The sequence below is a fragment of the Megalops cyprinoides genome, chromosome 17 (assembly GCF_013368585.1).
Source record: "Megalops cyprinoides isolate fMegCyp1 chromosome 17, fMegCyp1.pri, whole genome shotgun sequence".
Lineage (NCBI taxonomy): Eukaryota > Metazoa > Chordata > Actinopteri > Elopiformes > Megalopidae > Megalops > Megalops cyprinoides.
Window position 1 is genome coordinate 25,207,825 of NC_050599.1, and position 15,736 is coordinate 25,223,560.

The 15,736-nt window shown below is 42.4% G+C and overlaps 1 protein-coding gene across 2 annotated transcripts; it reads right to left on the reverse strand.

Moving 5' to 3' along the window:
- Positions 1–254: 254 nt before the first annotated feature.
- On the reverse strand, positions 255–13,454 carry LOC118792730 (ankyrin repeat and SOCS box protein 2-like). Of its 2 annotated transcripts, XM_036550636.1 has the most exons (11): positions 13,311–13,454; positions 9,755–10,052; positions 8,075–8,194; positions 7,509–7,678; positions 7,023–7,178; positions 6,279–6,524; positions 5,357–5,528; positions 4,424–4,477; positions 2,718–3,282; positions 2,474–2,627; positions 255–1,007 (listed from the first exon to the last, which is right to left on the reverse strand). In XM_036550636.1, exons 2-11 carry the CDS (start codon positions 10,012–10,014, stop codon positions 856–858), a joined length of 2,049 nt encoding a protein of 682 aa, XP_036406529.1. In that variant the 5' UTR covers positions 10,015–10,052; positions 13,311–13,454; the 3' UTR covers positions 255–855. The 2 variants fall into 2 exon arrangements, with proteins under 2 accessions (XP_036406529.1, XP_036406530.1); XM_036550637.1 differs by lacking the exon at positions 4,424–4,477.
- Between the last annotated feature and the right edge of the window lie 2,282 nt (positions 13,455–15,736).

Consider the following 15,736-nt stretch of genomic DNA (forward strand, 5'->3'; position numbering starts at 1 on the left):
TAAAAAAGTGATCTATACAGGAGACCCTCATTATGTGGGAAATACCGTCTTGAGATCCTTGTGAATACTGTATAGCACCGATAATAATCTTGTACACAAAAGGGGATTTGTTCCTGCCCCCAAAAGCACATATAATGTTATGTAATAATGCAATAAATAAATAATTAACACAATATATTTATGTAATAACAGCACAGGACAAATTATTAGTATAGCTGTAATCCATTAAAATTCAGCTAGTTTTTAGGTGCCCAGACAATTTTTAACAACATAAAGAGAAATTTCACATGATTCATGAAGATTTCATAAAATAAAATAAATATGAATTGGGAAATGGGGCAACCAGAAAGCAGGCCTAAACAGGTTCTTTTCACTAATCTGCAAATTAACAAGATTTCTGATAAAAGGAATAAAGCATAGCGTATCAAGTTGAATGGATCATTCAGCAGCTGGCACACAAATGAGCAGTTAGCTTCTTATTTTTGGAAATATCCATGTATCAAAATGCAACCCCCACACATACTGCATTTGTGTTAACTGCTTGCAAGAGTACAGTCATCCCCTGGGCATGGAAGCATCACAAACTCATAGCTGAGAACAAAAAAACTCTTAAGAGTCACTACTGTTTTACATGGACATGGACATGCTGCCTGGTGCATATTGGTGAAAATATGCATGGAAAATCCACCAATGGTGAGGATCTCCTGTACTATTTTATACCATAACATTATGAAGATTTTGAGAGCAGAGGCATTTAGACACAAGACAATATTTTCTGTGAGGAACCTGGGAGACGTGCCAAGGAATCTGTACAAAATGAGCCCAGACTTACAAATCAATCAACGATCAGCCCTCTCAAAGGTCATTGTCCCTGTAGCGCTCCTCGTGTTTCAGGTACTTGATTAGCCGTTCTGGGAGGGGCAATCTCTCGAGGCGCCTGGGTCTCCCAATTCCTATCATACTGCAGATCTTTATCCTACAGAGCTGCATCAGTGGGCGTGGCAGCTCTGGAATGACACATGGTTTGGCACGCACAATGATCATATGGCTGTGTAATCAATCAGTGTAGCATGATAATATGCAATAGAATATAATAGAGATGTTCAACCAGGACTACAAACACCCCAAGGGGTAATCCAGAGACTGGTAAGGGGTACTTGGGGAAATTTCTTTGCCTTCTCATGGTTTTGCATTTAGTTTTATCTAGCTTAGCTTGAGCCCACCTAGAGGTTACTGCAAATATTGAACATACCAGATTCCATGCTGATTGGTTTGAGATTAAGTTTAATTGTCATCTGCTATAAGTGCCATTTCATTCTAAAATGGTGGATAATCTAATATAGTTCTTCAGGGCAAAGTTGTTCCTTGACAGAACACTCTACGCTAGCAAGTTTGACATCCCTGAGAAATAACATTTTTTTAATGAATTTTTGAATAGTGTAACGTCAGTTGTCTGATCAAATGTTTGGGCTAAGGTATTGGAATAGGTGTCTTCTTGCCTGAATTTTTGTTTAAATTGTTGATAAATCCAAATAAACCAAAAGCAACAGTAGAAAAAAAATTATGGGCGATTAGATATTTGAGGACAAGGCATGTGCTATAATCATTAGTATAAGCTGTTTACTGGCTGCTTGTTGGTTTTCAACATGATTGAATCATTCTGATGCAGGTTGTAACAATTGTGAGAATTCTGTGTGCACTACAATCCATTTAATGATTTGTAGGTTCTCTGGTACTGTTTTACTGTGTTTGGTACTGGTTTTTGTCTTTTCATATGTTGCTGAAGAGCAGTGTTGGAAGTAGATGCAAGGATCAACATGGCATCTGTGGCTCAAAGGTATGTTTTGGCCATGAGCAAGCAAGAGAAGAAACAGCCCTGCGTGGGCATTTGAACTGAGGTTGAGTGTACAGGTACCTGGAATGGTCCGCAATAATTGTAATGGATCCACCAGGTCAGAATGCAGATGCAGAAAGAACATGGTAACGTACAACCCCTTGTGATTTAGGACCATTCATGCCCAATCAATTGTGGGGCTACAGAAAATGAAACATCTTCCTGGGCTAGTCAGACCTCAGGGAGGCCTGAGAGGATCAGAGACCTTGCAAGATTATTCTGGCATTTCTAATTCCCTGCATAAACAATCTAATGTGCTTTCAGCTCATGAAAACAATGACTATGGTTCTGCATACTGCAGATAATTATCAAAAATGAACAATGCTTCCTGATGTACACCTAGCTGGATGTCCTTCTATTTTCACAAGTGACATTGGTCATGTTGAATGTTCTTAAAACCCCATAACATCTCAACTTCGGCTATTGGCATAAACCTTTAATGAAAACAATTCATTAGACTGTCCCCGAAGTCCTTCATGTGCTGAAGGTAGGCAAGAAAATATGGGTGCCACAAACAGATTTGCATTGATAAACCTTAAATGGTATTTAGTTTGTTAATGAGCTTATGTGTGTGCTCACCTGCTTTCTCCTTGATGACAGCCCAGTCCTTGTAACTGTCCAGATGCTCGATGAGTCTGGCACAGAGCTGCACGTTGCCCACGTAGTCCAGCAGCACGTCGATGATGGGTCCAGCCCAGCGACAGTTATGATCTGTAGAGATCATCTCGCAAAACTGAGAGTTTCAGGAGAGACAGGAGTACAAGTGAAAATAAGCAATTCTGCAAAGGACAAAAATTCACAGTCCAACATCACCAACTCTTACCTGTACAGGAGTGCTGGGGGGGCGTTCACTGTCAAACCGCTCGTCCCTGTTGCGGGTTGTCTTGATGGGCGGGTGCGGGTTGCTGCCGTACACACACTGGAAGCAGGACAGGGCGTCGCAGCCGTTGTCCATCAGATACTTGAGCAGGGGCAGGTACTTCATGCAGAACATGACAGTGGCAGGGAAGGATGTGGGGTGGGTGGGGATGTAGGCGTTGACGTTGGCGCCGTGCTCCATCAGGAGGGTGACCGTCCGGATGCAGCCCTGCCTCACGGCCACCAGCAGTGGGTTGAAGGTGTCCAGGTTGGGGTCGGCGCCGGCCTCCAGCAGCATGGTGGTGGCGTCGATGTTGTTGTTGATGACGGCGAAGTAGAGAGCCGTGCTTCGGCGGTCCTCATACATCTTGGAGTGGTCATAGGAGAGCGTGGCGTTGACATCAAAGCCTGCTTCAATCAGGAGCTCCAGGACCTCATCCTTGTTGCGCTCAGCTGCCAGGTGGAGGGGGCTGATGCCGCTTCGCCGCACACGGGCCCTGCTGGTTTTGGGGATCAGCATGGACACGATTCTGGATGGGAGGGACACGGGACAGGTGTTCAGAGTGGAACCTCTCAGGATTCAACCACACCCCACTGGCTGCTGCATGTCTATTCTGTACATTTAAGCCACCAAACTACAGCACAGACAGTTTCTGCCATGACTAAAAAACTGCTGCAGATGATATGGCGCCTTATTGCCGTCGCATTAGCAATTTCATTTACTTACCTGTAAATACAGAGGTTTTGTTAAGAGACTGTCTCTTTTAATGTTACATTTGGTAAACTGGATTATCAGCTTGTCATGCCACTCGGAAACCAGTTATGAATTACTGTTAGCACAATGAAAAGCTTTGCTTTAAATATTCCAAATGATTAAACCAGACAGAATGAACACATGCAGACAGGAAATTGATGACTGCAGGAACTCTAATACTCTCTATCCAATGAGAGAAATCTGTCATAGTGCTGGAACCTAACAAAGCCTGACTCTCTTGATATTACATTGCAGTAGTCAGACTATCTGTGAATAGAAGAAATAACATAAACTGGCAAAAATGCCAAAGGAGGAGAGAAAAATGTACATGTTAAGTTTAAGCTTTTGACCTAGACGCCAAAGCAGGAGACAACAATGTATGTTTTCAAGATTTTATTTCACACATAATGTGTTACTTAGCTGGCAAATACTAAAAAAGCTACTATTGAAAGGATAAGGATGAGAATTTTATAAAAACAAACAAATGTAATTGATAAATTGTGGTTTGGATCCACAATTTATCAATAGCTAAATAGCTAGCTACTAGCTACCAAGCATCAACCAGTGCCTCCTGTGATGTTAACTTCTCAACAGCTTTAATGCTGGAAGACCACAAATGTCATCAATATGTTGTTAACTCCGCCTCTGGCCTGGCACCTGATTGGCACAGGGCCAGAGTCTCATAGCTGATTCTCACAGTTTAACAAAGAATACACAAGAAAGGTGGGCAGAGCCTTCCCCAGGCCAGCAGGCCTGGTTCTGGCATGACAGTGAAAAAGGGGCATAAGTGGATTATAGTCCCATCTGGTCACAACTGACACTCTAGCAAAGCTAAGGTTAAAGCCACTTGTTAAATGATTACTTCCCTAGTACAGCATCAAGGGCAATTCTTACCACCACCAGTCTCAGGGACTTACTTAACAGACTTCTGAGTACAGAGAGCATGGTTCATATCCAAGAACAGCTTTTGTCTGAAAACAATGCACACAATGGAGTACAACACAATTATAACTACTGCCGTTATGTCTTCATCGCAGAGTTTCTGTCCACGTCTCTTCTCTTGGGGTTTCGAGTAGAGATAGTCACACTCAGAAACTCAGTCAATGACCACCTTCAATAATACATTTCAATAATACATACATCAAACACACATTTGCATATAACAGCTCTCTCCACGTTGTTACTTGTGCTGTTACCCCTTTAACACAAATTAAACTCCGATATCACAGTTATGTACATGAGGAACCCATTGGTTTTACACGACCAGGTTGACACACATCAGATGTAATTACATTGAATCCAGGCTCCTCCAGATACATTGACTCCAGTGTTGTCACCACTCTGACACCTGCTGCTTTTTTGCAAACTTCTTAGCTTCCAAATCATTATCCAAATAGCAGGAATAATTTTACATTCATGAGGCTGGGGAAGGGCTCATCTGGATACTCAGACAAGAAAGTGCATCTTACATGCTTATGAAAGAATGAGCCGAGGAATGAATGAATTAATCTGTGAAACACGGAATAAATTTTACAGAACAGGCCATGAAGTTAGCCCTGTATACACATCAGTTGTTAATCAAACAATCTCACATTGTAGCTTTCACATGCACACAAACTACAGACAATCTGCACTGTTTCGCAAGCATAATCATTTATTCTAATTACGTGATTGGTGTTGATTATTCTGTGAATTATTTGTTTTATTTTTAATCCAGGAGGAGAAAGGGGAACAGGTTGAAAGTAATGATAGATTTAAAGGTAGTGTTTGGGCTTCCCCTGTTTCCAGCTCACCCGCCACCAATGATACACATATAAGAACCTCCCTCAGGGTAAAGTAACAGTACCTACCCTTCATTCCCACGCTGGGCAGCGATATGCAGGGGCAGCAGTCCGGACTTGGCCGCCTTGTTGGCGTCTGCATTCTGAGAAAGAAGGAGCTCCACGATCTCCTCGTGGCCGTTCTTACTGGCCTCATACAGAGCTGTGGCCCCGTCGTTCGCCTGGCTGTTGACATCCGCGCCTGAAGCAAAAATGGAGCAATAACCACTTTACATGGAGCCTACACAGAACCAACACAGAACCTAAATGGAACCCACACACATTCATAGTCTTTAACCCCACTGCCCAATTTCCAGTGTAAAGCAGGTCTCATGGGCTTGAAGTCATTAAGGAATTCTGAGCATGCTGTATCTATTAATGTAGTTCTGTAGCTCAAAAGGAGCAAACTTACAAAAACAAACAATTTATTTTAAAACATACCAAAGACAAAAACCACACTTAGCACAAAGCCACAGCCAAACTGCTGGTAAAATGTGAGTTCTGCTCTCCAACCACACCTGTATTTAACAGGCCTTCAATCAGGCAAGTGCAACTTGTTAACCAACGGCTGGCTTTTAGACACTGACAGTGACTAACCTAACATTAAGTTAAGTAACTAAAAAAGTACTTAAAGTTAAGCAGACAATTCACAATGAAACAATTAACTTGTTAGGATGCAATTGATTGAAATGAGCTCAGCTATGGATGAATGTGAAAACTGAAATACGAGAATCCTTAAAACACAAATTTAAACAATTAACAATTAAACAAACAAGAAAGCATTCAGTTTCAGGCTTTCCTCCACATGACACCATTATATGCATTCAGTGATACTGCCACGGTAGGCTTGTCACTCACTCCGGATAAGATATGTCTGACAAACAAATAAATAATTACTGCGTAAAATGTCACTGAACTTTGGATACTGGAAACATGATGGAGAAAGACACACCATTTTTGATGAGGAAGCGCAAGGCCTCCGCTCGTCCGCTCTGAGCTGCCACAAAGAGCGGGGTGATGCCATATATGTTGACAATGCTGATTTTGGCCCCGGCCTTCAGCAGCATCTCACAGATCTCCACGTTGTTTCGGCACACGGCCTCGTGCAGAGCCGTCCAGCCCTGGGTGCAGGTCTTGTTCACCTGGGCCCCGGAGTTCAGAAGTAAGGCCACGTTGGCTGCATTCTCTCGTTCACAGGCTGGGGGAGGGATTGCAGTTGTAGGGGGTGGGGACACACAGTTCTGCCATCAGACAGATTCCGGGGGCTTGTTTTTTCCACTTTACACACACACAAAGTATATTAGTAAGTGGATGGAGATTCTTAGGAAGAGTGATTGTCATATCAGTGATCCTGATATCTGTTTACAAAAATGATGTTCAAGTGTAGTAATTCCAGCATTGCAGCAATCCCAAATGTCATACTTTATCTAAGGTGTATTGTAGTCAGGACTTGAAGTGTGTCATAGCCAGAAGAGTGAAATGGTGAGTGCACCCTCAACCTGTTTGATCCTGAGTACCCAAACAAAGGCCTCTGCTTTCTAATTTTTCATTAACACAAGCATCAAACAGCATGTGTGGACTCGTTATTTTACTCCTGTGTTTTACCCTTGCACCCAACGCACACATATGTGATATTGCTTTGTGCCCAGATTCTGGGCATCCGGTGCCAGAATCTCTGGCACATATGCATTGTTACCTTTGAAGAGGGGCGTCTCTCTGTCCCTGCTGGCAATGTCGGGGTCCGCCCCTGTCTCCAGCAGGTGTTCCACGCAGGCCACATGGTTCTTGGACACAGCCAGGAAAAGGGGGGTCTGGTCTTTTTGGCTGCGCTTGTTCAGCATCCCTGGTTGGGCTGCAGGAGGGGTCACACAGAGCACATGATAGGGAGCCAAGCATGGAATATCAGGGCACACCTTAACACCTTACAGGATCACAACGCTGAAGGATGTAGCGGGCACCTGCTATAGGCACACCTACAGTAGGTTATGCTGGTTTTTCATTTTGTCATTGGATGGACTGAATTCACCTGATGTGACCTCAGCCGTAGACTGTTTGCTAATTAAAAGGTGACTTTAAAACCATCAGGACTGTGGCTCTGCTGGGCTTCAAGTTCCCATCACTGACCTACATTGCTGCCGCTTTGGTTGATTCCATATGTTCACCAGTACTTATCTGTGCTTACCTTTCAGCAGAACTTTGAGGCAGTCCAGCTGGCCGTAGTATGCTGCCTCATGCAACGCTATCCACCCGTCCCTGTATGATGCTGTCAGACTTTTGGAATTATGCTTGACCAATACTCTCACTGTCCCTACATCACCGTCCCAGATTGCTTTGAGCAAGGGGTCCGCTTCCCTTCAAACAAAAAGGAGGTGCAATAGCTATGTGACTCCTTACATTTTCTCTTTACGCCCCTATACCTCTGAAAACATGCATGAGATTACTGCATCATTGTGTGATTGGATCACTCGTGTAAGGATTTGATCCAAATACTCAAAGTTTGACACAAAACATACACTGGCAGCTTAGTTAGTGCTTTTGTTTAGACAGATATCGCTGTATTTACTCTCTTTAATCCAAGATAAGAGATTTTATTTGCGTGCATTAATATCAAAATTTTATTTCCTCAAATGAACAGAACAATCTTTTGGAAATGCTTTTTTCAGCATCGATAATACATATACAAGTTTCTAAATGTAGACTGCAAACTGTCATTGCAGATTGACCAAGCACTAAAACACAGACACTCACTCAAGAGGCTCTGGCGCCACCTGCAGGCTACCGTCGTATCGCCGATACCGTACCATTCGTTTCCCACTGCCAGTCACAAAATGGGCCTCGATATTTTCAATTTTCACAGGGGTGTTTTCCCTAGGAAGAAATAAAGGAAATTAAGTCTGCACAGCTAAGACTTGTCATTCCTCCTTCACACGCTTTCTCACATCAGGAAGCAGATAGGATTTGGGCAGGGGTTTGCAGGCACTGATGGGAGCCTAACTAGCTGCTCTCTACAGAACTGTTGAAGTAACTGAAAGGTCTGTATGAGGAAAGAACCAACATGCAACACTTAAATATCTAAACACCTCCAAAGAATACATTGTTCTGAATCTCCTCAAATGCTCAGATACGACCTGTTATGAATCATGGTGTGGCAGAAACCTAGATACAGACTGGATATAGATTATAAATCCAATCTGTACTGTCAGTCTTTCAAGGTGAATGTGTTTTCTTTCTATTTGTGTGTGGGTATTTGTTGACCCCCCTGCACCTCCACACCCCAACCCTGGTGAACCTCTCAGACAGAGTGATCTGGACAAGCACCCATGGAATGCCTGCTGCCGTGGCCTCAGGACACCCATCCCTGTGGGAACAGGTGCCGCACCGGGCTGGCCCGCGCGCATGCCATGCTCCTCCCCGCCCCTTTGGCACCCCACGACGAGGTCACGCCAACACCAGAGCGTCGCGCAGAGGTCAGCCGCCAGTTACTGGCCTTGCTTTCTCTCTCACCAGCTGGTGATTGGCTGGTATGAAAAAAACTGCTGCATATGCTTGGGCCATGGATCTAAACGCTGGTTGATGTGGTATAAAAACCCACAGGTATTGTGTTAAACAAGGACATTGTCTGATGAGACAGTCACTCTGCCTACCTTTGTCTCTTAGTTATGAATTCTATCTAGTTGCCTATAGTACAGTATAGATTCAAGAGAAGTTTGGTCCCTGCTTTGGACTTCCTGCCGTCTGTCTCAATGGCCTTTATACGGCTGTGTCTCTGCTGCATGCTTTTCGGAGTAGGACCTGCTCCCAAGTGACTCCTGGCTGCTTTCCTGGAATAAGTTCAATGTACTGCTTTTCTTGTTGTGGAGCCAGCAATTATAAGCTGTTCAAACTGATAATGGGAATGTGGCTATTCTTGTCTTCACTGTTTTTATAAATTAAACGGTCCTATCACCAAAGGACAGTAAAATCATGCGGGGTTAAAACAAGTCTTGGATTTTATATCCTACCAAACTGACATATGCTATTTATATGTCATGTATACTTGACATATGACTTCTTATATTGATCATTATTTCAAATAATCATCAAGGATACAGATGGGACATTTAGTTTCAGTCTTTAGCACTGTCTCTAAATGGGCAGTGCTAAACCTTAGCTGACATTATATGGATTGACCAAAATTAAGATAATGTATGACAGTCATTCCTGATGAAATAGTCATGTATAAAAAAGGAAATGAATAGAACAGAACAAATGCATATTCTAAAATTTCCACCCACAAAGTCTCCATCGGGTGTACCTGGTATTGAGCTTGTCAGGGTCAGGCTCACATGACAATAAATCACTTTGGGGCATGCACAGGTAATACTTTATGTTTTGTTAAGCAGTCAGGCAGAGCCATGTCGGGCTTGCAGCAGGCCAGCCTGAGCTCACCTGGGTGGGTTGGCGGGTGGGGGAACGTGCTGTTGCCGTGGAGGAGGGGCGCGTCTGATGGCTCGGTTCTGATGCATCTGGGCCGCGGGGGTTTTGCTGCTCCCCGCCTGGGCATTAGACCCCTGGGCGTTGGACTCGGCCAGACTGCGCTCGATGGCCAGCTCGATGAGCTCATTCTCCGTCAGGCCGCTGTAAAGGCTGTAGTCATCGAACCCCAGTGTCGGGCCCGTGGAAACCGTGGAAACACTGGCAGCCGCCATTTTGGCTTTGATGGCTCTTTACTGGGATACTATTTCCCCTAAATCAGTGAAAGACATGGACGTTATCGTCAGCTGAAGTTCTAGCCAATTTTGAACAGTGTTTTCACAGAGCACCACCTGGTTTCTCAGGTGTTATTAGTTTAATGTCCTGTCAATCACATAACAAATTCCAATAAGCTGAAACAACCATTCTTTGTTCAAAATTCAGTTTCATGCACCAAAAAAGTTACCCTTTTGCACTTCACATACAAGATACCTTACTGCTAGTAATATAGTGCAAAACACTAATCTCCACTTTCATTTTCATGGTCATTTTAGTTTGTGTGGCTGGTGCTGTACCACAATGAAAACTTTGCATCTGTCTATCTATAAAGCAAGTCATTGGACATTGTTGTTTGCGTGTTGAATGAAAAATGTTGCTTTTTTACATCCATCCAATTCAAGATGCGGTCAGGATGCTAACCATAAGCCATCCTAGTTGAGGCTGTACGTTTGGATTGAAAAGTAGGATTAAACACACAAGAGCAGAGACAGAAGGTCACAGCATCTCCCTCCCAATGACTAAGTGTCCTGGTCCATTTTACACATTTTCTCATTATGAACTCATTATACGTGAACTCATTATTTTGGGAAATCATTTTAGGTGTTGTTTTTTTCATAAGAGGATCCTTCATGGAAAGCATGTACAGTACAGTAAGTAATAAAGTACTAAAAGTACTGAAGTAATAAACGGAGATCATTTACGGCCGTAAAAATCGAGATGATTGGCATATGTTAAACTTGCAGTGAGAGTGACTCCAGTACTCCAGCCTCTCTCTGATACCCACGGCCACCCTAATCATTACAACAGCCGAAAATGTCAGAGGTAGAGGTTGCTTGTCTCAGCCAAAGGTCTGTGACACATGCCAGCAAGAAGCCACATGGTAGTCTAGGCCGAGACTGCATTCAGTTTCTTTGATCCTGGCCAAAACCATTCCCTTTCCCCCAGTAGGTGCACTGCGCCCTTCACCTTTCAGGCCATTCTGTGATAATATTAGTACCAGCAACGGAGACACAAACACTTTACCGCTATTTTTAACAAAGCACTGAGAGAGAGAGAGATGGGGAAAAGCACAATGCCCAGTCTTCACAGGTCATGATCACATACCACTGAGCAAATCGGTGGGCAAGGCCCAGTATTTTCCTCTGTGGTGGCCAATGGCATGTGGAATGCAATTCTATTGATAGAAGATTCCAAGAAAATGACTCGCTATAAAACGTATTCTCCATTAAGACTTTCCACTAATGTTTATAATGGGATCATAATGTTGATTGAATTTATATAGCACCTTTCTAAGATCTCAGAGCAATGGGGTTTGGTGGGTAGCCATTGTTCTTAATTTATAGCAAAGTTCAAATATGCAGGTACACAGCAGGTATCACTACAAGGAAATGCTAAGATGTCTTACAGAATGAGTTTGCACCATGATATTACAAGCATAAATTGGTGGAACTGGATTAGTGAGTAGAAAAAACGCTGTTAATTTGCTTCCTTTTCCCACAGAATAAATGCATGTCAAAATCTGAAATCCAGCACAGTAAAAATGATGGAGAAGCAAAGGCTGCTCAGAAAGTGGAAAAAGGTACAAGCCATGTAGAGAAGAAGCAAGCAGCTCAGCTGTGTCTGTTCATTATTATATGGCATAGTAATAAATGCATGATCAGCATGCACACTGGATGTACAAATGCACATACAGTTCTTAGGTCAGCTACTTGCATTCAAAATATTGATATGGCAGTGGTTGATCTGTGCAATGAAATACAGTTATACTTTGACATAGGTTACAGATACAATTAATATTCATATTTATTGGCTTTCATATTTTACCATATTTTTTAACAACACATCTTCAAATAAGTGTGCGCTTCAGGTGTCCGTTTTCCATATATTGCAGTTGCATGACAAATGCTTCACACATTACAAATTACACATTACAACTGACTTTGGCTATAGTTGCATCTACATCTGACAATAAATTGATGATTCCAAAATAAATCTATCATTAAGAACAAGATTTTAATAAAAACACCGGCTCTCTGAGGGCACCCTCTAGAGTGTTCTCCAGCCTTGCTTTTGCATGAAGCTGCACTTATCTGTCTGTGAAAATGATTTTCATAGATACAATACCCCACCATTCTTTCTTTATTTTTACTATTTTACAATAATAGTAAAGACATCAAAACTATGAAACAACACAAATGGAATTATGCAGTCACAGAAGCCAGGGGTGTTATTAACAAATCAAAACCATCTTATATTTTAGATTCTTCAAAATAGCCAAAATATAGTAAAAATTTTTTGGAAAGAAATTCATACACAGGCATCAACTTCATGATTTATATTTGTCTAAGAAATAAATTTCAAGCATTTTAGCATAAGTCTTTAGATCAAAATGTAAATGAAAGTGAATGCATTTTTTCCATTATCTTAATCAGGTATGTCCAGACTTTTGACTGGTTCTGTAGGTCAGAGATTTTCATACATATAAGAATAACCATTTTGTGTGAAGGTGTTTTTTTTTTTTACATTTTCCTTTCTCTCATCGATGGTGTATGCCAGAGCTCTCATGCAGAGTGCTGAATGTCAACACCAGCTGGTAAGAGGCTGAGGGCAGTGTGCCACCTATCTTACGAAACGTGTTTTGCAAGTCATGAGTCGGGTAGTGTGTCTCCTGGCACGCCAGCAGACTTGCCACCCTGTGTCACATGTGCTCATATATACTGTATATCTCCCTGGGCATGTATAAATAGAATTGACATATCATAATCCCATGGATCCACGCTGGCTCACAATTGCCTTTAAATATTTCTACAACGCCTTTGCTGTGGTTACAGCATTTAACAGCGGCACATGAAGGACAAACACCAGCGACTGGGCAAACTGCACCAGGTTTTTCAGCCCGCGGAAAAGAAAAGCTTTTGGTTGCCTTGTTTTTGGGATGGAACGTACAGTAACGTGGCATTTGAAATTATTCTTAAAAATTGAGCAATGGGCACAAAAAATGACAGTTTAGATGTGTAACTATGAATAAATCATACTCGCCTACAGTTACATACTGACTGATATAAATGAACAACTACACAGAACAACTCTAAGGCAGTGCATGCATGGGAAATCTTTTATAAGTTTGAGGATACAGTTCTTAACACACTTATAACAAACACTGCAAGCAAAAGGACTGCCAAGAGGTATTTGAGTGTCAAAAGCAATATACAGTGAAAACAAGCCTTCAAAAGCATGTTCAGAAGTTGCCTACCTCTTTCCTTGCTAAATCTGTTGTTTTAGACTGAAGAGACAAGCTGCTATGTTTTCATCAGTAGCCAGAGCTGTTAACACTTCTCTTTGACTGTGACTCCTGTCGGCAATCCTCTGCTCTGACAGTCCCCTGGGCTCTGTCTCTGCAAGCCACTCAGACCGATGTTTATGTTATATTTCTGGAGGGTTCACATGATATACACAGACTGATGACCCAACTTTTTTTTTTTCTTCATAGCTCAGGTTGCTAGGGATGGATACACGCCCTACTTTTAATGTGCCTGGCACACACTAAGCCTTCTGAGAAGAAAATAAATATGCATATGTGTACACGCAAACAGTCCATTTCCATTTCTCAATAAAGTGTAAAAACATCTTAAATCAGACATGTGGTGCGGCTTGAATGTAGTGTCCTAGAGTGATCTAAGGTTGCACTTTGATCAGATGGTCCCCTGTTAATGTCTGGTGCTTTTTCGTGTCAGACATACTGCATTTTGAGGTTCTGGGGGGTTTGTGGAGACCAGTGCTGCAGCCACTGGAAGGAATCAACAGAGTGTCTTCGAGGTTGATGGTGTGCAATGCCTCAAATCTAGCGGTAAACACATTCACAGACCAAGTTCAGGTTTACCCCCAAGGATGTAAAGCTGCACCTGCCATGTTGGCATGCATGCCTGCATGTGCTGATTTCTCGGTGGATTTGCTTTTGACAGGCTTTTAGGCATACCGCCCTTTGCACAAAGCAGAGAAAGGTCAGATCCTTCATAGGTTGGATTCCAGGGCGCCGGCATACTGAAAAGCAATCATATGCTGTATCCTTTTAATAGCCAGTCAAGTGCAAAGCTAAATGCTTTTTGCTACCGTCTCATAAAATGTTCCTAGCCTGATTGATTGCAGTGTTTTGTATTGTGTGAAAGTGCTCCCAGACTATGGGGTAAAGCAGTGCATGTGTGGCTTCAGAATGTCTAAATAGTGCACACCTTAGTTATGCGCTTTGTGCGTTTATATTTAATGTGCCATACTGTGTTCGATGAACATTTCTGGCAGAAAAAACACAGCTGGCAAAAGACCATCCAGGAGATCCGGTCTTTCTACCCTGAGTTCCATCTGTGAAAAAGTGATCAGACTTACACAAGCTAAATTTTACATATTACTCATTTATATAGTCTTGGGAAGGCAATTCATATACTTATGAGCATATACTCATATGCAGTACAGTGCAATGGCAGGGCCCCACTTGAAATTTGAACTAATACCTTTCATACTAAAGTTAGTATATGAATTTTTGATACAATAGAATTGTAGTGAACATATCTTTATTGAGCAGTACAGAACTCCTGTGAATATGAAACAGTGGTCAGTGACAACAACACATGGTTTGCCCTAGGAGTAATGCTTCCACATTCCACAGGCTGACACAACAATAGGACACTCACATTCAGGGGTTGAATAGTTTTTCTCAACCTCAGCAAAGGACAAGACTGCCATATGCCAGCACCACCTCTGTAGAAAAAGCAGAAGAGTAAATCACAAGGACTGCACCTAGAAACATGGTCAGGAATCTGTATATACTACAAAGGAGGGTTAGGTAGGAGGCAATGGTGCTACAGATTTGGATGAACCATAATTGGAGGTCAGATTATCCATCAGGAGCCGAAATGCTTGCCGTTATTCCACTCTTCACCGAAACTTTGCCCCCTTCATAAGCATGTATAGTGGCTCAGCAATGGTTGCTCAGCAGTCTGTGCTACCACCCCAACAAACCAAAAAAAATCCTGAACATTTTTCAGATTAGCGGGCTGCAGGCACACTGTACATCTTGAATGTTTTTCTGGATCAGATCACAAACAATTCCTCCTTTCAGTATTGTAAAAGTGGCATTACAGTATGCCAAAAGTGTCATTTATTGAGCTTTGAGTGTTAACCTAGCATTTTGCAAGCAGTTGAAAACCTTTTGAATGTCTCAGAAATGGTCCTTCCTGATGATGTCATTAACAATTCTTTCTCAAACGACAACCACACAATACATCTTAAGCAAGAGTGGGGAATCTTGACTTTAGACCCACGACTGCAGATTTATCCCCGTCCTCATTAACCTCGCACCAATCATATTGGTGAAAGGTAACCACACCAATCACACTGGCGAAAGGCAATGTGCTGCTAACCTGCAGACAGGAGATAGGGAGAGACAAAGGCAAAAGGAAAATAAAACAGCCGAACACAGAGCAAGCTCGACAGGATTACACAAAAGCATAGCCTGTACATCCTTGGACGTAACAGTACAGTGCAACACTGTAACAGAATTCTTTTCAGAAGCTGGTGCATCCATTGCTGGAAAGTGGCAGGAGCATTCTTGAGTCCAAGTGGCATAACCTTAAATTTGTAAATCCCATAAATTGCCCACAAAGGCAATTTTAGGACATTGTCAGC

Bases quoted from the DNA above. Each gene is read 5' to 3' on its own strand.
- LOC118792730 (XM_036550636.1), bottom strand. From the start codon at position 10,014: ATGGCGGCTGCCAGTGTTTCCACGGTTTCCACGGGCCCGACACTGGGG. The intron at 8,195-9,754 runs GTGAGCTCAGGC...ATTTCTTCCTAG, and splicing joins CCACCCGCCAACCCACCCAG to GGAAAACACCCCTGTGAAAA. The intron at 3,283-4,423 runs GTAAGTCCCTGA...CCTCCCATCCAG, and splicing joins TGTACTCAGAAGTCTGTTAA to AATCGTGTCCATGCTGATCC.